We start from the raw sequence: 23612 nt of genomic DNA, 5'->3' as shown, positions 1-23612 counted from the left end.
AGTTGCGCGCAATGCAAGACTTGTTGCAACAAGCCGATCGACGCGTCGCTCAGCTCGGGTTGGCAGATTCCAGCGATAGTGACTCGGACTACGACGAGGTTGAGCCGTCCACGCACGTCCGCGCTAAAGACAACAAGGCGTCAACTGGTGGTGGTAAGTCCTTAAAATCCGGGAAGGAGTCAAAAATTACGACTACCGTCTTTTATCCCCAGTGATGGCCGCATAGCTTTCTTAGTTTCACGAATGCTCGTCGTGATATTAAATATGATGACCTGCCTTTATTGGAGTTCGTTGCTGGTTACGGACAAATCCTCCAATCCCCTGATATTAATTGGGGAGAGCGAGCGTTCCGCTCGGCTTAAGCATTTGGTGTCCCTCATGTATTTGGCCCAGCAGTACCAGTGGCAAGCCGGCTACTCAGTTTTCACGGGGTTGTTCTTCTGGAGATTGAGACAGGCCTCCTCAAGTGGGGTGATTCCTTATTTCATTTAGAGAGCCGTATTCTCTACGGGCATCCTAAGACGCCAAAATCGTCTACCCGTGGAGGTTCTTTTAATCAAGCCCATTATGGCTATCTTCGCAGCGAGCGAAAGTAGCTGCGACATATTTGCTCCGACTGCTGGGTACAATCAACAAAACAAGAGCAACATCGCGCTGGTTCATCCGCATGTACCTTTACCTCTGCAAGTTCTGAGACAAAAAACTAACTACTTCGAACACCTTCGTCCACCATGCTTAGTCTGTGGATGAAAGTGTTCCTTGTTTTTCAGAGGATGTTGAACATGACATTTTATCTTCTCGCCCTGACCTTTTTCATGCTGAAGCGACCCCCCTTGATTGTATCGAGTCTGTTTGCGGTTCAAGTTCTAGTTTACAGTCGGGTTTTTCTCGATATTTTTCGCCTCGTGCGGTTTGTTATTTTTATCGGGATATTTATGATTTGGTGGCTCAAAATGGTGAGCCAAATTATTTAGTCGCTAGGGTTCCTGGCCTTCCGCATTGAATATTTCTACATGGCGCAAACTACTCCAGGATTACGAGGACTGTGTTGTTTGCGACTTTTCAGAGTTTGGCTGGCCAGTTGGTTTCATGCCCACGATTTCACCCATTTTTGACCTTCGCACTCATCGCGGTGCACTTCGATTTCCGGCACAAGTTACTGCCTATTTACAAAACGAAATGGTCCTTTTGCCGCCGTGCCATTCACCGACGGCTTTGTGGTTTCGCCTCTTAGCACCGTACCAAAACGGGATTCGGATGAACGGAGAGTTATTGTCGATTTTAGCTGGCCTTGTGGTACCTCAGTCAACGATGGAATTCCGAGTGACTCATTTCTAGGCGAGCCCATTTCATTGACGTATCCGACCATTGATTCTATTGTGGATGCAGTGATTTCTCTGGGTCCAGGACCCCGGGTCCAGGACGAGGTTGTTTTCTCTACAAGCGCGATCTCAAAAAAGCGTATCGTCAATTTCCTGTTGATTCCAAAGATTATCATTTACTTGGGTACCCCTGGGACAATCAATTTATTTTGATACGGTCCTCACTATATGGGCTTACGTTCTGCGGCTATGGCTTGTCAGCGATCTACTTTAACCGCTGTTTCCTGGATTTCTCGCCAACAGCGGCGCTCTTTGTTCAATTATCTGGATGATTTTATCGGCGTATCTCCTCCTTATACGTACTGATTTTCAAGCCCTAGAAGATTTGTTAACGTCGCTCGGGCTTCAAGAGTCTAGTGGAAAATCTTGTTCGCCTTCGCCTGTGATGATTTCTTTGGGCGTCCAACTAGACACAAACAATTTTACACTGTCCGTGAGTTCCGAGCATCTCTGTGAGATTGAACAATTGTTGGATCAGTGGCTCACTAAGCGCACTGCATCCAAATCAGCTCTGCAGTCGCTCGTTGGCACTAGTGTTCGTTTCCAAGTGGGTTCGTCAAAGTCGAGTTTTTATCCCCCGAATTCTTGCTCTCCCTGGCAAGTTGCGGCATAATCATCATCACGCTACCCTAACTGCAGAATTTCGGAAAGACTTAGTATGGTGGCGCCGATTCTTGCGGGAGTATAACGGTCTAACAATTGTTGTTGCCTTGAAATTATGGGGAGGTCGCTGGACAGGACTTCGCATCACAGTTCGTTGTGATAACGACGCGGCCGTAACTGTGGTGAATACCGGACGGTGCCGTAGTCCTTTCATGAATTCCTGTTTACGTGAGATTTGTAACTTTGCTGCCCTTTACGAGTTTGAGGTCTGCGCTGTGCAAGTTCCCGGTGTATCGAATCATTTCGCAGATCTTCTCTCCCGATGGGATTCCTTATCCGCCAAGGAACAATTCTTACAGCGCGTTCAGCGCGATCATTGGCAAGACGTCCCTGTTCCTGATGCGCTGTTCCGGTTTTACGGTAATTTCTAACATCGGACTTTACTATTTCAGGCTTCCGAGAGCTCAGGCGTCTTCGACGGGATCTCAAGCACTCGCAGCGCTCCCCATACTGTGCTGGAACTTTCAGTGACTTAAAAACCCAATTCAAGGCATTTTTCCTATTTTGCTATTATTTTAAGTTAGATCCTATTCCGGCTACCTGTACGTTGGATACCGTTTGCCTTTACGTACAGTTTTTAAGTCGTACTTTAACGCCCGCGTCAATTGTTGCATTTATTTATGAGCCGCGGATTACCCTTTCACGAAAGACTTTATTCTTTCCCTCGCTTCGCGTGGTATCGCTCGCAATGCCTTGCATACCCCGCGCAGGGCTCCCCCAGGCCTGATATTTTACTTAGTATTTCCCATGTTCTTGACTGTGAGGGTGATCCGCGATCGTCGACTCTTTTTTGTGCCTTTTTATTTGCGTTTTATCTTATGGATCGTCTTGCAAACTCGGCTAGATCATTGGATTCTCGCCGTCATCTCACCCGTGGTGATGTAGCGGTTACTTCTATTAATTACTTCTATTAGGCCTATTAGTTACCTTTAAGTGTACAAAAACGATTCAATATAATTTCGACAGGGGCACCCAATCCTTTGAAACGTTTCTGTAAACGTTTCCGATGGTTGTCCTGACGGACTTTGAAGGATTGAACTCAGTTTAACAGCTGCGGTTTATTACAGTGATTTCGCACAACAAATCATCGAAAATGCGGCTGCATCCGACTGAAACTATAATTCGATATATTTTGAAATATCCAGTTCTCGATATTTCACGAGGTAAGTGGAATTTATCATTAGTTTCTCAGTAAATCGTTATTTTCATGTTGTTATGCTAATTACGAAGGCGGTGTTTGTTGACAAAAGTACAGTTAAAACTTCTTCTTCTATAATTCTCTCTTTTTAACTGCCCAAAAATTTTATTGCATATTCTTACAAACGAGACATTGCTCTTTAACCAGGATGCTGTTTTAGGATGTCAACTGATGTATCTTTAGCGATATTTTCCTTTAAAGTCGGCCATTTTTTTGGCACTTGAAGAGTAGTTCAATAGGGAAGAAATTAAAAATTTTGTAAAAAAATCAGATTTCGATCAAATTCCCAAAAAAGCTTCTCAACACAACAACAAACATTTGCTTGTCTCGAATAATGAGATTTTGTTCGGATTTGTAACGCTTTCTTTGTAAGGCAAATTCTTAAAAGTGTGACCTAAAATGGCCGCTGAAAGCCCTCTCAGAGCGGTAAAACCAAGATGGTCGCACTACAGCTAAAATACGAATCGAACTGAGCTGAAAGCTATATTCATGTGAATCACTTATATAGACCATTCTTCTGAGAAAGTTTGAGGGATTTCATTTTTTCTCGTCCAAACGACGATAGTCGATATTTACAGAGGACGGCTCTTAAATTTCCCATATCACAAAAGGTTCGAGGCGAAAATTATTTTTAGAAAATTGTAGGGGATTAAGGGCCTTCCGAACAGATAATTTACCGAAACGATCCGTTGGGTGCCCCTGTTTCGAGAGCGTCGTCTTCACATTCCTTTGCATGCTTAGGATTGTAGATTCGCCGTTTTGCCCTCTTTCTGCTTATTTACGCATGGTTCGTTTAGTCCCCGCTCGCCGCTCTAGCGCAGTTTTTCTTATTTCAGGTCCCACGGGTCTCGCTCCTCTTACCAAGCGTAGTTTTGTTTCTAATTTCCGTTCATGTTTAGTCGCGGCCGGGATTTCCAATGCACAGAGTTTAAGGGTCATTCTTTTCGACGAGGAGCAGCCTCGTGGGCCTTTAGCTGTGGCGTTCCTGGGGAGTTAATCCATTTGTATGGTGACTGGTCTAGTGATGCATACTAGTAATAATCAGAGATTAGTGAGATGCGTTCGACCATTTGGGAAAAGAAAGTTACATTAACTGCCAGATATTTTTCACATGTTTATTTAAATCGCAAAAAAATGTTATCAATGTATAACCCAGTGTTTATTATATAATGGATATTTGGTGTGCTTGCTTGTCGAATTCTGGACTGTGCTTCCTTGCTGTGTGGACTGTCATCAGGGAAGATGCGTTGTTTACTTTTGAAGTTTATAGAGTTACTGGCATTTGGAATCTTGCGAAAGCATATCGATATGTTCATTTCCTTCGTTTGTAGCGGGAGTTGAGTTTCACGTTAATAGGGGAAAAGAAGCCAAAAGATGATGATTATATAATAAATACATAAATAAATAAATAAATAAACAAACAAATAAAAAAATAAATAAATAGCTAAAATATACTAAATGAAAGAAAAAAAATCTTAAGGCGAAAATATATTTGCTGCGTAAGCAGTACGCTACGCGAGATTATACTTGATTGTACTTGAATCTTTTTAATGAAAACTTCGAAAAAAGCATTTCCTTATTTTAAAACGTTCAACATTTACGGTAGAATTCGGCAAGGAACCGGGGAAACTTCAACGTGGCCGTTCAAATGCCATTGCCTTTGAGCAGACATTGAAAGCCGCCGCGATACATCTTCGGCGTAGCGTTACAAATTTGCATAAATATTATTGAGATCATCTCAAAAGGCAATGTCAGGTTTTCTTCATTTTCTATCAACTGATTCAGATTGTAACCGTGTCTTCCACTGATAGATGACTGGATAACTTGTTCACTAAACCCAGTTTTAACAGCGAAGGAAGCGAAACTAAAATATTGCGACTTTTTCGGCCGCTCTTAATATTCACAAGCCGAGAATAAAAAAACACGCGCGATCGCTTTTAACCTCGCTAAACCAGTACGCTGCACATAATTATGCTTTAATCTTTTGAATCAAATCTTCGAAAACAGCATTTCCTTGATTAAAAAACGCACAATACTTTCGGTTGTAATCGGCAAAGAACCGAGAAAACGCTTGAAGAGCGAATTCTTTCCAGCTCGAGCATACACGTGCGCACATGCATCGCTCCAACAAAATTTATTTTAAAAACGCAAACAAAGTTGGCTGTCTTGCAGAGTTGGTCCCCGTAAAACGGAACCGAACTGTGGCCGTTTCACTACAAGAAACCAACGTTGCCTTGCAATAACAAAAACTGGGTACCACCGAGTGCTTGCAATCTCTTATAATCGAATGACTCGATAAAGTGTCCGCCATTGCAACTGCACCAATTCGTTTCACTCGCACTAGGAATGTTGCTTTTCTCGAAACAAATCATGGCTATTTGCCGAGCTACACAACTCGGCAACGTTTTGCTTTGGTGACCACAAATCATGGCCATTTGCCGATCTCCATAACTCGGTAAGTAAATTATTTGCCGAGCTACACATCTCTGAAAGTAAATGTAAAATATATTGTGCGGAAACTACGCAACTTGTCTTTTGATTTAGTCAGCGCAAGGCAGCGTTGGTTTCTTGTAGTGAAACGGGTAAACAACACTACGCCGAACTTATCCATGTGTCTTCGCAGTCGTACACACTTCGTGAAGGCGTTGATAAATCTAAATTTAACCCGCAAGTCTTTTTTTCTAACTTAAACGACGCAACTTCCCTGAGGAAGCACAGCCGTTTAGCCAGCACACCAAAAGCGATACAAGAACGTGAACTCCAGACTCCCCTCCCGCTGAAACGTCGATAAGCTTTCGCAATACTTTCGCAAGATTCCAAATGCCAGTAACTCTAACTTCAAACGTAAACAACGCAACTCACCTGATAACAGTCCACACAGCAAGGAAGCACAGTCCAGAATTCGACAAGCAAGCACACCAAACGCCAAGAAAAGGTCAAACTCGACAAGCAAGCACACCAACAAGCAGGCAAAACGTGAAACTCGACCCGCTAGCAACATAAAAAAGATGGCTCTAGCGCGAAAACAAGGGGGGCGACTCTTACACAAAAACGAGACTAAAAAGATGGCGCGAAAACGAGGTCAGATGTCGTTATAAGTTCGCACCAGTTTCCCGGCCGACAAATGCCCCTGCAAAACTTAAGCGGGGGGGCTATTTGGGTGTCCTTACAGCAATCTCGAATAATTCTGCATAGCCGTACACAGGCACACCAACTCGAAAGACACAGGACACGAAAACGAAATTAGGCTTGCGTTCTCCTTCGTCGAACGCAATAAACTTTATTTAGAATTTAGCTCAGAATCTAAGCTTACCCTTGCGAATCAACTGCGTCAGGCAATTATGCATGCGCAATCGCATTCTTTCTCGCCTCTGTTTATCCATTCCGGACACAGTTGGTTTTTGGCCGGGTTTTTTTTTTTGGTGGCAGAGATGTTTATTTCTTTTTATGTTCCGTGATTTATATTTCGTGTCTTCGGATGTGGAAATAAACTTCTCTCTTGGCCAAAACAAACTGTGTTGTTGATGTGTTGTTGGCGGGGACAATAACGCGGAAATTAACATTAACAAAAATTAACGCGAATTTTTAAAATTCGCATTAATTTCATGAAGCGTTAATTTCTTGCAATAAGGTATGTAAAATGCTATTCAGATCTCAAAATGCCTAAATGCTAAGCTAAAAAACCCTTAAGGGGGGACAACCTAAATTTGAATGAAATTTGAAGTGGTTTTAAGAAGGGATAGAAGAAAGAAAATGATTTTTGGAACACTAACAGACAGTTGATACCCAAGCAAGAGCACCCCAGGTTGCTAGTGGACTAACTCGGTATCCGTCTATTAATTATTAACTACAAATTCTTATTTTAAAACTTCACTAATTCTTCAATATTTCTTATTTCTCTTAATTTAACCAATCCTTCTAGAAAAACTATCTCCTCTCAAATATACCCAAAAATCACCCCAAAATTCACAAAACACCCCACAACATAGATTTACGGGATGAACATAGAGTTTTTGGATCGCTTGAAACGTGAACGAGATATTTCCATTAAAGCCATGTAAAGTGCGGTAAAATGGCGTTTATGACATAAGACAACAAGATCTCATAACACAGAAATGACCTTTGAGACATGAAATGATCATTAATGGTCAGCAATTGAATCATTTATCCTTCTGACGCTATTTGATGGCATGCCTTTGTAAAATAACCATTTCACAATCTCGTGGTTGTGATTACTTTCACCGTTTTAGGATTCCCGGTTAACAACACATGATCACCGGTAATTAGTCGCCCAAACGTCTGAGTTTTGTCAAGATCCAAAGTATGCATTACATCAAACTAACAAATTCACTCATCTGTGAAGCAGCTAAGGTGACACAAAACCAAAATTTTGCTCTAAATACACATCAATTAGAACGCAAATGTGCAACTCAAACGCTATTTGCCTTCACCAACTACTGAATATCGCTGAGGGTGAAATCATCCATAAAGGATCAAACAAGTTATGACTCAAACCCAAAGACGCCATTGACCTGTTGATGGTGGAATTCTAATCTCGAAAAACACCGGAAAAGAGTCAATGTCTGATTTGAATACAACCATACTTTGAATTACATTTAACGACAGAAAAGCAACAAAATAACGTAATGAGGTAACACAGGCTGTCTTGACTTCTAAAACTGACTTATAAGCAAATCAGTTTATCTTCAGGGCGACAAAACAACAACATTCCCGAAAAGGACATGTTACCAGTAAAGCGTACATGCATCGGTAGCTTCCATTTGCGCAATTTAATTTCTTTCCAGTCGGTACGAAAACAACTCAGTTTTACTTTAATAATATTCTTTTTTTGCTAACATAGCGGTTAATCCAGTAAAAATATCATTAGGGTTATAACTGGAATCGGCAAGAATTCCGCATATCCCCATATTTATATTATGCATACAGTCTTTGTTCGAAGGATTTGAAGCAGACAAGTGCTAATCACCGCTATGACGGAAATATCCAACTCTTCTCTTCAGGCGATGATAACCTTTACCGCAACAGCGGCGTATACATAAAGCAAAACTGGTGTCCTAACTAACACGAATAATTAAAACCAAGTTGATTTTGAAACCAACAAGTAACTTGCATCCGAGCGCTTGGTAGGCCATCGGAACTAGAGTACGTACGTCAAAGTATTGCAGTCAAAGATGTCCCCTCGAATGAAATCTAGAAATGTGTCCTCGATCAAAGTAGGGAGTAGTACAAATATCCGTAAATGGGAATATGCGAATATGATGCTACTACTAACGAAAAGGCGAAAACAGTCCTTAAATTCCACCTTGAATTAACAACCTGCATACTTGCGTATGCTGTCCAATTGCCGTCCGGATGGAGTTATGTCACAATTTTGTCGAAAGATCTGCAAGCAAAATGACTTATGGAGTATAAATTGGAGAATACCTTGCCACAAGCAACTTACCTTTGAGTCATCGGAAGAGAAAAATCGAACTTAATGCAGAAAGACGCTGCTCTGCTTTATCAGAATGCTTCCTTCAGTTCGTCACTTCCGCGTCTGATGAACAGAAAGGGAAAGTGATGAAGGTCGGGAAGTTGTTCACTCATTCCCTTGATGCCATTCGGGTGCAAATCACGCGATAACAGATTAATCACGCAAGCTTAATATTTCGGATCAGGCTAAGGTCACGTCATTAACAACATTTGGATGCGTCACACGATAACGAATTTTAAAGCCGGCTACTTATTATTCCGACCAAAGTTGGTGCACGTCATTTATATGGTCAGAATAAGTTCTGGGTAACACATTACCGGGGATGGGGATTCTGAGGTTAAAACCAGCTTGGGTTTGTTGAAAAACGGTCCACAGAAGGACCTTTATCAGAAGGATTTTGCGTCTGAGACCAAAAGAGGGGTGAAATGCATATGTTATATGTTTAGGAAGCTTACCAGTTATGTGCTGAAACAACTGGCAAGACAGTGGTTCGAATCAATTTAGTTTGCCAGATTTGAATAATAACCTCAACATTATAAACAGTCTAATTTTAATTAATTTGATGTACGTACCTTACACAATTAAGTGTGCTATCTGAGGGTGGTGTTAATTTTCAGAGTCCCAAAGGGGGAGGGGGGGGGGACTTTGGAACCCCTGAGCCCCGAACCAGGAACCTGAAGCCTTCCTCTTCTTCGAGCCTGGACATAAATGCTGATTCTAGTTAAAGGAAGCCCTGGGGTGAAAAACATAGAGCCCCGATATTTCCGTCTTGGAACCCTAGAGGCCTCCATTTTTTGGGATGGAGTCCTGTGCCCAGTTGCATAAAGCATCTTAAGATAGTGGCAGGTTTCTGGAGTCGTTCCCTGCCTTCTGAAGAATTTTGTCGAGCGCTATGTTTAATCACTCAGCTTATCTAAGGCAGTTTGTTGATGATTAAGAGCACGAGAAAATCCTTCGGAATACAGGGAACGACTGCAGAAAACATCCACTTATCTAAAGATGGTTTATGCAACCGAGCGCTAAACCCCTTTGGAACACTGAATTTTCCCAGTATACAGTCCAAAATAAATAATTTATGCTGCAAATGTTAATGTTGCAGGAGGAAGAACATTACAATTAAAACAAAATGACAAATGTGTTCTTGGTCTATTTATTTTTCCATAGTTAAAACCGTTCACAAACCAACATTACTTACAGTAATAGGGTCATCCCATAGACAGTATCATAAACGTATGGTATTTTTATGACTTAGATAGGGTAATATGTGAATTGAGAGTTGCAGGTCAGATCACTTCACAAAGATGTACATACTTTTTATCCTTTTATCCTTTGAAATGCACATCAACAGATAATCATACTCTAAGGGCTAAATTCTTCCTGTTTATGTCCAAGAAGTAGACACCAAAAAGTTTGCCTAATATTCATGAAGTGTATAGATCCATGAATGCTCGGAGAAGAAGTTTAAGTGATGGCTGGTTGAAGAAAACACTGTGTTTTACACCAAAACTAAGAACGTTAGTAATTACTACTGGGATGTTTACTGTTCTGCGATCAAATACAGGCAAAATAGAACGACAAGCAAGAGCCACAAGATAATTACCATTAAAGCAGGGTTTTTTTTTTTTTTCATCTGTTATCTGATTGGTTTTCTTTCCCAGCACATTAGCCATAACATTCAAGAAATACAAAACTGAATGCAAGGCTGGCACTACGGCAACGGGCACATTTATTAGTGGCCAATATTTCGACTAATAGAATTAGTCTTCCTCAGGGCCAGAGCTATACTGAAGGAAAATATAGTAACGGCGCCTTAAATTAAAGTTTGAAAAATACATGGAAAAAAATGATTGGCTAATACATGATATGAAGACAGCGTACTTGTAAATATGAGATAACAAAAATATAGAAGTGTATAATCAAGGTCCAGCGTTCGTTTTTCCTGTTAATGCCTTCTGGAGGTAACGTTTTCCCTCTATAAATTAGAAAAGCCTCGCGTGCCTTGCGCCGTAGTGCCAGCCTTGCATTCAGTTTTGTATTTTCACTTTCAAGTGATGCCTGACACGAGGTCTTTCACAAGAGAGATCCGGCAAAATTACCAGCAAGTTTAATTCCTGCGTTGTGTGGACAAAAGTTCAAAAGTTCAAAACTGGTTTTTCTATTCAAGAAATATTTGTAGTGTGTTCATGCAGCATGGGTCATTTCCTTAGTTTCACTATAATAGAAAGTTAATCTGATGTGAAAACACATTAAAGTTTAGCTTATAAGCTTACTGCATCTCTTTTCGTCTCTTTCTTTTTGGGGGTCGGGGGGGGGGGCTAGAGGGAGGGGGTGTTACATATGCATTGCATGGCCAGTATAAACAAAATTTGAGGCATCATCATTCTACTTCCTGCTTTAAACTACCATCATCATCTCTGTAGCCAGATCATTGGAGCGCAATCATGAGCACAATAGTGAGTGCCATTTTCATCACTGGGTTGTCTTTAGTAAGGGTAACTGGTTATTATGGCCAGCAGCAACAGATAAGGAAGCTAATACGTTGTGTTTGTAACAAGAAGAACAGACTTTCTTGTCAGTGTTTATAACTGGCTACCTTTCTTTAAGGAACTGGCTTTTAACCAAAGCTTAATATGATACACTCTAGTTCAGTCATTGATCACCATTGTCAGGTTAACTATCTGTTGTAATCGCGATCATCATCTTCATTATATTATTTTCAGCCTTCTCCTTCTGCAGACAACATTACAACCGGCTTAATCGCCACAAAATAGCACCACAATGTATTTATTACAATATCTGATATAGTTCAGCCATTCTGTTCAGAGTAATCACTGGTGCTTCTGGACCATTAAAAGTACGGAGATTTGAGGGAAGGTCATCAACGTCATCACCATGAAAAAAGTGCAATGATAGGGGAATATATTTTTATCCTCTTACATTACGTTGTATGGTTTACAACTCGCTCTGCTCAGCCAAGAGTCAGTAGTCTTCTGGTTAATAACCTCGTCTTCACTTGCCTTCTACTCCGCTTGTAAGATTTCAGAACAGCTTGCCTGGCTTTGTTATCGTTTGCTTGAGCTAAACTGGAAGTGCCTTCCCATACTATGTTTCGGTCGTACTTAGCTCTGTTCCACTCTTCCGCAGTTTCAATGCTATCTTCAACCAGAGCTATAAAACTTAGTCTCACAACCCAACTACTGTTAACGACTACCATCTAACTACATCGATCAGTGAATTCACCTAAACTTATACTGCACGTAGCTAGTGTAAACATGTTTTCGATGCTATTAGTCAACTCAGACAGTATGGCCAGATGGCCATTCAAATGATATAGGATAAGGGAAAGCAGGACACACCAACAGGAACTATCAAGGCAACTGGTCTCTGGTGAAAAGTTAAGTTGATAAATGAGTGACCATGCATCACAGTTGTGTACGCAACTTCAGACGTGAACGGGATTCGAACCCATGACCTCTGCGATACTCTACCAACTGAGCTATCAAGCCAACCGGGAGATGGTTATGTTGTGGATTTTTAATATGCCCGTAGAGTTCAGTAAAGTGATGGTGGTGAAATGCGTGAATGCTTTTTTTTTCTCTAGTTTAATCGAACGTCAAGAAAGCCTGGTCAAGATTTAGCGGAAACAGTCAACCTTTCTACACAGCACATTTCTTGAAAAGAAAAAAAAAACAACAACAACAACAACAACAGGAAAGCGCCTTAAAAGGCCGACATTCAACGTTGACAAACAATGACACTGCCAAAATTGTTTCAAACCAAAATGACAACTAAATCAATGTCCCAAAATTGACATCACAACAGTATATGTCAGGGGCATTCAACAAGAATATTTAAAGAAGAGTGTTTCGAATTCCAAGATCGTATAATATTCGGGCGTTTAAAAGGGTAATTAACATTAATATTAATATTAGTCGATAAATACTTTGTTAATGTTTGATATAGCTTTCTATGTGCATTCAATCATACGGTATGAGGGATCAAAAGATATGCCAGCCAAATATATAGATCAGAGTTTAAACAATTTGTTTTCTGATTACCAACTGATACGCATTATTACAAGACAGAATTAATCAGTGTGATTTATCAATTTGTCAGTATTGTACACGTGATTTTTATGTACAAAAAAAACAAAATGGTAATCGTTTACACAATACATAATTTTAAAACACTTGAATGACTACAGTTGTGTAATGTGAAACATTTTAAGAGAATTACATGTTTTATTGGGCGCTGAGTCATTGCAACCCCAAGCCCCCCCCCCCCCCCCCCCCCTCCGCTCGTTTGCTCCAGTTTTGTCGCGCTTGGCTATTTCGCACCCTCTCGACTATCCAGAAAGGGACTGCTTGCAGTCTATGGAGTCTCGGTTTCCTGTACTATTTACAAGTCACGTTTTGCTGAGGGTACTAACTGAACGAATAACAAAATATTGCGCACTTTCTGCATTCTCACGGATGTTGCGTCAATTTCAGTACTTAAAACGTTCTTGACTTACATAACCATTCTTGAAATACTAAATATATAACTTCCCGAGAAACGCAGTGTGTGTTCGGTCTTCTTGTTGCTGCTATGAGTAGTATTTTCTGGACTTTTCTATCAGGGCTCATTCCGCGTAGAATAAGGTTCCACGAAAGATAACCAATGCAAGTTTGGATCCAGACGCGAAAAACTGCGCTGACTGCTTAGCTGTTCCCGTGTAAACGATGCCTAACCCTTTTAAAATAAGATGGCTGTATGTATGATCGTGTCTTGGTTTGTTTTTCCTTGGTTGGCAGAGCTTTAAAGACCCGATTGAATAAAAAAGTTATTCAGGTCCATCTAATGCGGTCCATAACCTCTGTGTTTGATCATGTAACGCCTTCTCCGGATCCGGTACATTTTCTCTGACAGACACTTTGCACCTTCCCATGAAAACTGTTCGCTCGCCGTAACATGTATTGCAAACATCTTGTTTTAAATTGGATCCGTAAGATAGTATATTACCAATGGCAAAAACCGAAAATTACTTTTGCAAATGTTAACGCTTTTTCACGGATGCGAGAGCTGACCCGTTTCCCGCTCATAGTCCAGGTGGGTAAAGCCCGGTTAGTCGGATTCAAACAGGCCAGATCTTAGGGAAATGAACGCCGGACCCGACGGAACGGCGGAAATCGAACCTAGACTAATGCAAATTGGCAAAGGCAATAGCATTTGCTCCTTTACATTGGGTTCGGTACGTTTGAATCAGGGTTAACTTTATCAGTTCCGGAAACTATTTTATGTGCGTACTATTCCAAAAAACATCAAATTTTATTGATTTTGAATCTCTGTTACAACTTGTGTCCGATCATGAGGAGTATTAAGACCACTCTTAGTCACTCTTAGGGCCAATAAAATGTTTACACTTATAACCAACAAACAATCTGGACCCTTGTTCAGATACTCATGCACTTAGACATCGTAAGAAGTCTTAACCCTTTAACCCCTAATATCAAAGAACTAATTATTCTGTCTTGTTCCCATATTTTTCTTATAAAAGAACTGAGGGGAAATTATTAAAATATCAAGAAAATTCACCTTGGGTGATCATATTCCTAATTCTCATGACCTCAGGGGTTGAAAAAGCATTGATATTACAAAGAAAAATTTGATGTTGATCACTGTTGATTACAGTGAATTCGTTTTGGAACTTTTCATTCAGTTTCTTTTTAATTTTGTGTGCCCTCAGTTGTCAAACCAATCAACTGTTCAACTTATGAACAACAAATGTAAACGTTTTATTAAATTGGCCCGCGTTTAAAGGTTTGCATTTATCCCCGAATAAAATGGTTGTTTGAGTTATTGTTACCTCTGTTAATTAGCCAATATTTGAACTTGGCTAATGGCGTAATCAAATGTTTTTCTTCAATACTTCTCTACCTTATTTTCATTCTAAAGACGTTTGTTAGGCTAATATAAATAAGTATTACATATTATTTACCAAACAATATATTTTCAGGAGCGACACGGAGTTGTCTCTAAGCCGTACAGGTTTCAATGCGTTTACTGAGAAAATAAGACCCATTTGTTATGAAAGTCAGGGAATATGCCCGACTTTTGTTTTGTTTTTTTCAGCCGTGTTTCGACGCCATGAACTAAAATTCATTCGAAAACAGGATGCTGTCATACGCTAAAATATTGTAGACTTAAAACATTCACGTGGCTCCCAAAATCTAATTGATTGACAAAATTTGTCGTTAGGGAGGGGTAGTAAAGTTTCCAGTTGTCGCTTTCGTGGAAATGCCCGAGCAGCAAGCCGAATTTCTTCGGCTGGTATGGCCCACCTGAAACAAATATTCCACCGCAAAAACCTGTTGAGTTACCCCTGGCACATTGCAAGGTGGCCCGTGTTACTTCGTGAATCGGGCCCCAGACCAACGCATTCCAACGTTTGTCTTCCCTAAGGTTTTGTTCTCACAATTTGTTTGATAGCTAGAGACAAAGCCATCTTAATTTGCCAAAGCAGAGATAACGAAACTTTTAAGACAACAAATCACGATTTCGCACAGCAGTCATCATTTCCATTACTGAGGATAATGGAAAAAAAAGTTATTCCAACTTACACAAGCTTCTGTATAACACGTGTTTAACATACGAAATTGTAAAAATCCCCAAACCGTTTACAAATGGAGAAATCCTGTGTTTTGACCAAAACAAAGGTAAAAGGCAGCCACGATCTATTGTCTGGCATACAGATGCTCTTTCTCTGGGTCAACAGGAAGAAACAACCACCCCCTCTTTCGCTGAGGTTCAGTGGCTGTAAAGTTAACAATAGATACGACAATATAAATGAAGCTACGTTTTGTCAGAAAATTAAACAAATTTTATTCTACAAATAGACTCCTAATCAACAAGATACGAAACGTATGAATTGATTAACAAAATACATCAGAAGAAAGGTATAAGAAAAACTGGCTAACATAAGCTGATTGAAAATAAGATAGATAGATAGATAGATAGATAGATAGATAGATAGATAGATAGATAGATAGATAGATAGATAGATAGATAGATAGATAGATAGATAGATAGATAGATAGATAGTTTATTATCAAGAACCTTGCAGCCACAGGCTGAATTACGTTTGATTTACAATAAAATATATCCTACAATAAAATACATGGCTAAGAAGAACTAATATAAAAGGAAAAAATATATAATTAAGAGAAAACAATATTACATCATTGCTTTATGGACATAGTGATAGATAAAACTATTTCGAGTACGAAAGGTGTGGAGGCGCCGTGTAGTAAAAGAGTGCTGACTCCTTAAATTGACTTCGGACTCATTCTTGGGAGGCAGTAAGCTATACAGCTTGTGCGAGGGATTAGACAGGATGGAATTAAAAAGCTTATCACATATGAACTCGCAGCGGTTTTGTAAGGGAACTAGACCAGTCAAAAGAAGCGCCTCATTGTACGAACAATCTGGAAAGATAATACGCGAAGCTCGCCTTTGACATCTCTCAAGATAAGCATCATTAACTACCATCTGTCCTGAGAACCTGCGTACCAGAATTTACGCCTGCGCGCGCGGGTCCAGGACGGTAAAACTCCAAAGTGTGGCTACAGTACTTTCCTATCGGAACGAGTTGTTATCCTCTACAAGGTGGTTCTACACAAATTCAAATAGAATCTTTTGAGTAGTCATTTCCTTTAGTGTTACTTGTTCTGGTGTAGAAAGTATCTGAAACAGACAGATTGCTCTAACTTTTTAGCATGCCGATGAAATCCTCAAGGATGGTCCCTACTTTTGTTACTGCACATACGTTCTACGCATCTCGAGGTACACAGGTTTCCTATGGGTAGTTGCGTATACTAATATAGGGATATTTTTGTGCGGTCTTGAAATATGCGGAAAAAACAGAACATAGCAAAATTAATACCCTTTTATCGAAAACGAAAATTGGGGGTAACTATGCATTAGAATAATTATTGCCTAATTTTCTTAAAATGCCCTGCTATCCCCATTTTTTTTCCTGGATTCCAGTAGCTCATACTGAGATCTGCTTTTCCCGCATAGTCATAAAGCGTGCAAAAACACTTCTGTCCTTAAGTGAAACCATTCAAATGAACATTGCTGAGCATCACTTTCCAGTGTTTACTTATTGTACAAAGTGGGTCTTTCTTCTCGGGACGCTCTAAAAACGATGAGATCCATTAATTGCGAGCATCCAAATGAAAGTTCTCCATTCGGTGCTTTGCCGTCGTAATGATTTTCAGTTAGATTTGGATTGCCGGCTGTGCCCCGTTGGGAGCCAAAGGGTCATCAGTTTCAGGATCACGCATTTCCTAGTTTGGTTAAGGAATCAGTCCAGGAAATAGCGACGGAGGTAACTTTGGTAATGAGAGGAGACACAGAGTTCGTCAGAATTGGTTTCCATTCACAAACCCTGCAACGTACTGGAAACCTTCAACGAAACCTTTTTTTCCTTTTCCTGGATTGTCGTTTCCTGAGCCCTCCGGTGCCACTTGTCGGAGCTTGAGCTGCGCCAGTCATGTCTTGCTCAAACGCACGTATTGCTCTGTCCACCCAGTTTAAAGCATCTGGAATTTTTTCCAAGGGAAATATGCGATGATAGTAAACAGCGATAGTCTCAGATTCAAGATCAAAGTTTGCCAAAACACAAGCCGCCTTGATTCCCATCACTTGGTCTGGAAGGTGACGTCCGTGTCTTGCTACGAAATAGTGTGTTAAGCCCATTGGGTGGTACACCACACTACAAAGGTGACGCTGTGGGCATATTATGAGACAGAGTTTAAAATGATCCAGTCCATCAATCAGCATGTCTGATTTCGGTCCAAAGGGTGGTGAGACATTAAATGAAGCGACAACACAGAAAGAGATGGCACCTCCATTTACATCACCTTTTTTGACAAATGGTGGTGTGTCGTTTAGCTTTAACAAATCGAAATTTACACATTCCTTGTTGGCTGCAAGGATGGCTTTACAGACAGGATGATGAACAGCCTTAGCCGTATCAGAACATTCCTGGTTACAGTACCTTGCTATGTGACAATTGGAACACTCGATCGGGTCGCCAATCAATTGGAAATCCTTGCGGCACGTGCAACAGAAATTTGGTTCAGTCTCTAAATGCGCCTTGGAAGCTCCTGATATTTTATTGTCAAGTACAACAGGGGGCTTGAATTCCCTGATGGAGTCATAATCTAGTCCGGTATCTTCGAGAAAAGAACGCAGGTAAAATGGCTCTGGAATCTTCCAGGACTTTGGCGCTGCCGACAACTGCAGACAAAATTCCCGCTCGAAACGGCAACGTTCATTTGAATCCACAGGAAAAATAGCGGGACCACAATTCTGTCTGAACTCGCATTTCCGGACCGACACATTTCCCTTACCATTAAATGTGTTCCGAAGTCCTCCACCAAGATTGCTCTCAAGCACATTTCGTTCGAAACGTAAATTGCTTTCAGAAGAGCACACAACACCCCAACCACAATTGTCGGAAATGACATTTTCCTCGATAACTGCGTTGGCTTTGTTGAACAAGACACCATGCTTGCCATTACGGGTCACAGAATTTCGTAATAACCGGCTTCCCTCAGACGAATTCACGGCCACCAGGCCTGAATAAATGTTTTCGATTATGTCATTCTTTTCAAGGTAAAATGACGAAGGGGAATCTATTACTATACCGTACATATTACATACAACCCTATTGTAATTCATACTGATGTGACAGAATTGATCGTTTCCTTGAATGTGAAGCCCAGTTCCACGGCAGCCAAAGATGATCGATGATCTAACTGAAACAACCTTTTGTCCACGAGATGATTTAGTAAAATTAATCTTTATTCCCGTGCAGGCTGGACCTATGATGTCACAGTGATCTATGACTAACGATTGCACGTCATTGGCTTCTATTAAGGCACTAGGGTCTTTTTCAGTTCCGGCAGTCAGCTCAGTTTTAGCTAGCCGTGGTCCCCCCAACGTTAAAGTTTCAAAGGTCTTAGAGGCGCAGTCATCTTCCACGTCTTTATCTGTTGATGTGGCAGGGCAACTCAACAGTGTGCTATTTCTGGCGAGAGTAGAAGCTATGGAATGACAGTTCACGAATCTGTTGTTTTCAAACATAAAAGATCCATGTGATAAATAAAGCCCTTGAAAGCAATTGACCAATACGATACTTCCGGGAAAGCCAACAAAATAATACTGTCCACCCAAAAGGGTCATCTCCTTCAAATCATAGTTGCCTTCATCTAAAATGATAGTAAATGAACCATTTGAAAAGTCATTTTGGACCCCAGAGGGTCTTTCCAGCTCTTTGAGCTCGCTAACGTCAGACACAAACTTGTATTCAGTTCGAGCAAGTATTCCAGGAAATATCGTTTGCAACTTCCGTATGTCGTCTGGCTTGGAATTTGCAAACTTGAAATCTAGCACAGCCATTGCAGCTTGAGCTCTTGAAGTCAACTCGCTTCTACCACTTTCCACCAGTTTGCACAACGCATATACTTTCCAGTAGTAACCACGATAGTGCTGAATGTCTAAGCATGTAGACGCACTAAAGTCGTCAACAGCCGTCTCATAGTTTCCTATTTGTAAATGTGCAATGCCACGGTAACAGAGAATCTCTCCAACACTAACCAAGTGTGGCTGTTTGTATTCTGCGTCGAATGATCCACGACAATCTTTTAAATTCGATATTCTAACAATGTCAGAATACAACTCAACGGATGTTTGAAAATTGCCCTTGCTAAAGGCTTCTCTTGCCTTTGGTTCAATCACTTTTATTGTTTGTAAAGTTCGGTCGTTGGTCTTTTCTCTAATATCAGCTGATTCCTTTAACTTTTGAGAAATGAGTTGCCCGTCCCCAAATGGGAACAAGACTCTTGTTACTTTCAGCAGGTCGTCATTTTTGTAATAACGAATAGGGTCTTTTACTGCACAAATAATTTCGAAGACAAGCTGTTGAAAACTATAACCTTGAATTTCCATCCCAAGGGAATAGCAGTACAAACCTGCTTCGCAAAAAAGCCTTGCTGATTCCTCACAAAAGAAACACTTTTTCAAGGTGGAATCTTTAAAGAGATTACATGCGAGGTGAAAAGCATTTATGGAAAGATTTCTCCACCGCCTTCCTTCAAAGGGGACTGCGGCTAGAACATAGTTGCTTAAGAATAATACTCCCAAAGGACTTGCTTCCTCCATTTCTATTGACTTCATTTTGTCACACCAATCGCGAAGAAACTCTGTGCCACCTACACAGTTGAGAAATGCTTGGTGCATCATCCTTATAGCAGAAGATAAGACTTTGTCAGTTTCACCTTCACTGTCACAACGATCTCTCAAGGTCTCTTGGACAAGGCGATGGATGCTTAAAGTATCATCCGACTTGCGTTTGAATAGTGAAAACGTAATCAATAAATCAACAATTTGCTGTGCACCGAGAGGCATTTCCAAACGTTTCTTCAGGTCCTCATTTGGCTCAATCTCGGGGGCGCCTACGTTCAGAACATCAACTGGTAGCTTGTCTGCGAACAGATATGCTGCGACTTTCATGAAAAAAGCGGCTGCTCTTCCAAGGCCTTGGTCTTCCCCACAATCGGTGATGTAATGAAAATTGAGAAGCCACGTAGTTTGTACTCCAAGGCGTTCCTCGTTGTAGATCTCTGTGTGTGGTATGGCACTCTTCATGCTTAAAAGCTTCGCTTTTTGTGAACGATATTGCTGGAGGTATAACGGAATGGGGCACTCCAGCGCTTTAATGTAGGCCGCGGCTTGTTCTAAGGCCAGAGGCAATCCACCAAGCTCTTCGGCGAGTTCTTTTTTCCCTTGGTCCTCATCTTCACACCTGGATTGTATTCCTGTACGCTTGTCAAGGAACTCAGCGGATTCACTTACAGAAAAAGGGTCCAACTCGTAACAGTTTTCTGGCGGAACGCGTAGGTCCTCGCAAAGCACTCGGTGTCTTCTACGGGAAGAAACCAGAATGTCACCTGACGTTTTGCTTTTCCACTGGCCGAAAAACAGTTTCCTTGCGCAGAAGCTCAGTTCCTTTTGATCCAGGTTGTCAACAAGTAAGAGCCACTTCTCCGTCAAACTACCCAGCCATGACAGGGTTTCAGTTAGCAGATCTTCAAACGATTTACCTCCTTTGCACTTATTGGACTGGGTGCTTTCTACGTCTACAAACTCTTCGTGAATTCCCTGTAGGGATACCCTCATTAAATCATCACTCTCTCCGTTTACAACAAACACGCCCCCAGCGTAACGTTCCATGTTGCGCCAAGCGTACTCTAGGGCAAGAGAAGACTTTCCGCACCCTCCAAGGCCACAAATCCCACGGATATTAACCCCTCTCTTTGGGACTCCACGGCTATTTTCTGTGGCGTTGACATCGTCAAAAGCCCTTTCTAGGGTCTCCAATATCTTCTTTCGGCCTGTAAAGTACTCGTTTCTGTCCAGCGCCCCAAAAAACACTGGATGCTTTGTACGCTCTTCACTTTTCGCATCATTGCATCTTAGATCTGCCACTTGTTGCTTCAAGGACTCCACGTCATCCTTTATCTGTTCAACTTCCTGATCTGCCACTTGGTGCTTCAAGGACTCCACGTCATCCTTTATCTGTTCAACTTCCTGAGGAAGTTCGGCGAGGTTATCAAGAGAGTGCTTAACTTCAAGCAACTGAGATTCCAATTCGTCTTTATGTTCGACAAATTCATCCAAATTTGAGGAAAGTAGCCACACTTCATTCTGAACCAAGTTTAATAAGGAAGGGTCTACAGGGGAATTTCCACAGAAGATTGTATCTGTAAGACAAACGTACGAATTGTCAGTGAAAATAATGAAGAGTTCTTCATTACAGCCACGCTCAAGATGACAGCTTAAGTAACTCAGTAAGTAACTGGTTTGTGAAACAAGAAATATCATCTATTCATCTATACACATATTACTGAGAGAAAGAAGAGTTAACTCTGAAGCGTAAATTTATTTTCTGGAAGGAAACCACTTGATTTCACTACTGAGTATCACCGGACACCTGGTAAAGAAATGCAGTTCATAGCAGTTAAAGGAAAAAATCTTTGATCTAGGTGAATTTGAACCCTTGTCTCCAATAGAGGCCAATAGCTAACTGAATAGTTTGGGGTTATGGTCCATAACGCGGGTTCACTTCCTCCCACCCTTCCCCCGTGCACTCCTTTTACTCGAAAGAAAAGGCTCCGTCATTTTGCAGGGTTTCCAAAATAAAATCTCGTCAGTATCTCGGTCCAAATCAAGTCACCGAGTTACGAGCAACTCAGATCGGTTTCGCGTCGCTCCCCACTAGCTGAACACCTGGAGTGGGCAACATAAATAATATACAAATTATGTGTATAAATGATGTACAGAAATTAAAAGCGACTCTCCTTAAGAACTTCATATTCAATAGATTTCGCTGATTAATCTTCCATCAAGTTCTCTTAGCAATTAGGTAATAAATATAAAATACAAACTGAGAAATTTAATTTTTCTTAAAACTTTTTGATTCGAACTTTTCTTATCCACGGCTGTGCTCGAAACTCACTTGAAATTCAAACTAAATTTCTCCTTTTGTATTTCATATTTGTTACCTTATTGCCAAGAGAAATTGATTGAAGAGTTATCTGCGAGATCTATTTCTCCGATAATCTTTGAATATGAGGTTATTAGTGTGAGCCGCTTTTTTAAAATTTCGCAAAAACTATTGATAACACTCAGAGACCTACTTGAGAAAGGTATCATTGGATCTCTCCTATAGAAATTTGTCTGCATCCGCCCTTGCTTTGTATGTTACCATGCATCTATTAAACTACAGAGACTCGAAACCTAGCATTCTTAGAACGCCGACTAAATTTAAAATACGACAAAAACCTTTGGTTTCCAGTCATTCAACTCTGACAAGAGCCTGGTCTCATCCGCAGTGGGTAGGCCAATGGATTGGACAAGTTGCTGCATCTCCTGAAAACAACTCTGGAACTTGGGTGCATCCCAGTCGGTAAAGTTGCAGTGGGCCCACTCATTTCTCACATGTTCTCTCACCACCTTGGCTGATGCTTGTATAGCAGGAGAAAACACTGGTACGTCACCAAGAAGCAAAAGAACAGCAGAACCATCACACTTTCCATCAAATGCACTGAACTTAGCCATGAAAGGTTGAAGGTAAAGTTTGGCCAGGTCAACATGACTTGAAACTCTGTAGTCAAATTTAGAAAAGTCAGGTTTTCCAGAAGGAAGTTTGTGGTTGCTGTTGCCATTAATGTTCTCGTATTTCAGATTTTTGGGATGCTTCTTCAGAACTCCAGGTGCAGTTTGGGCATGAATGTTATGACTGGATCTTAAGCTTTGGTATTGTGCCTGCAAAGACTGTTCCACAAATGGGCGAATTTGCTGTACCAGCTTGTTGAAGGCGATCCCGATAACCACCCAACGCTTCTGGTCTTCTGATACATGCATAGCATCCCCTAAAGATAAATTAATTATTGGAGAAAATGTTTGGCAATAAATGGGTAACATTTGGCTGTTCGAACAATGGCACTTATAGAATATGACCAAAGACATGATATGTACTTGGAAACGGATAGTTTTAAGTACAAGCATCGAGATTTTACGTTTGTCAAAGAACTATGTGAAATGCTATTTTCAGGACTTTGCTTGCACCTAAGGGTCAGTTCAATATTTATCGGAGGGGGCATGGGAGAGAAAATGGGGGGGGGGGGGGGATTTATAAATTTTTGCCAATGCTAAAAGGGGGGTCCCGCACTACTTGCTGAGTTATTGAGGGGGGCCTTGGAATATCAAAGAGTGGCAATGTATCAAACACTGAGGAGGAAAAAAATACATACTGTGTATGTAATCC

The 23612-nt window shown here is 40.9% G+C and overlaps 2 protein-coding genes across 2 annotated transcripts in view; both read right to left on the bottom strand.

Moving 5' to 3' along the window:
- The window catches only part of LOC146461087 (uncharacterized), a 15529-nt gene extending 6762 nt beyond the window's left edge, over nt 1–8767 (bottom strand). Inside the window, exon 1 of the mRNA XM_085087360.1 lies at nt 8708–8767. The gene's annotated coding sequence lies outside the window, so the exon portion shown is untranslated. The remainder of the gene's footprint in view (nt 1–8707) is intronic.
- An 8182-nt stretch (nt 8768–16949) lies between these two features.
- LOC146461080 (uncharacterized) overlaps nt 16950–23612 on the bottom strand; it is a 99836-nt gene continuing 93173 nt past the window's right edge. The window contains exons 2-4 of the mRNA XM_085087268.1: nt 22628–23217; nt 21770–21776; nt 16950–21546 (exon numbers count right to left, since the gene is read on the bottom strand). Of these exons, the coding sequence (XP_084943394.1) occupies nt 17186–21546; nt 21770–21776; nt 22628–23209 (4950 nt within the window). The 5' untranslated portion in view covers nt 23210–23217 and the 3' untranslated portion in view covers nt 16950–17185. The remainder of the gene's footprint in view (nt 21547–21769; nt 21777–22627; nt 23218–23612) is intronic.

This window comes from Pavona decussata, unplaced genomic scaffold (genome assembly GCF_977016875.1).
Source record: "Pavona decussata unplaced genomic scaffold, jaPavDecu1.1 SCAFFOLD_202, whole genome shotgun sequence".
Lineage (NCBI taxonomy): Eukaryota > Metazoa > Cnidaria > Anthozoa > Scleractinia > Agariciidae > Pavona > Pavona decussata.
Note: the sequence above shows the minus strand (reverse complement) of the source record. Positions and strands in the feature narration are given on the sequence as shown.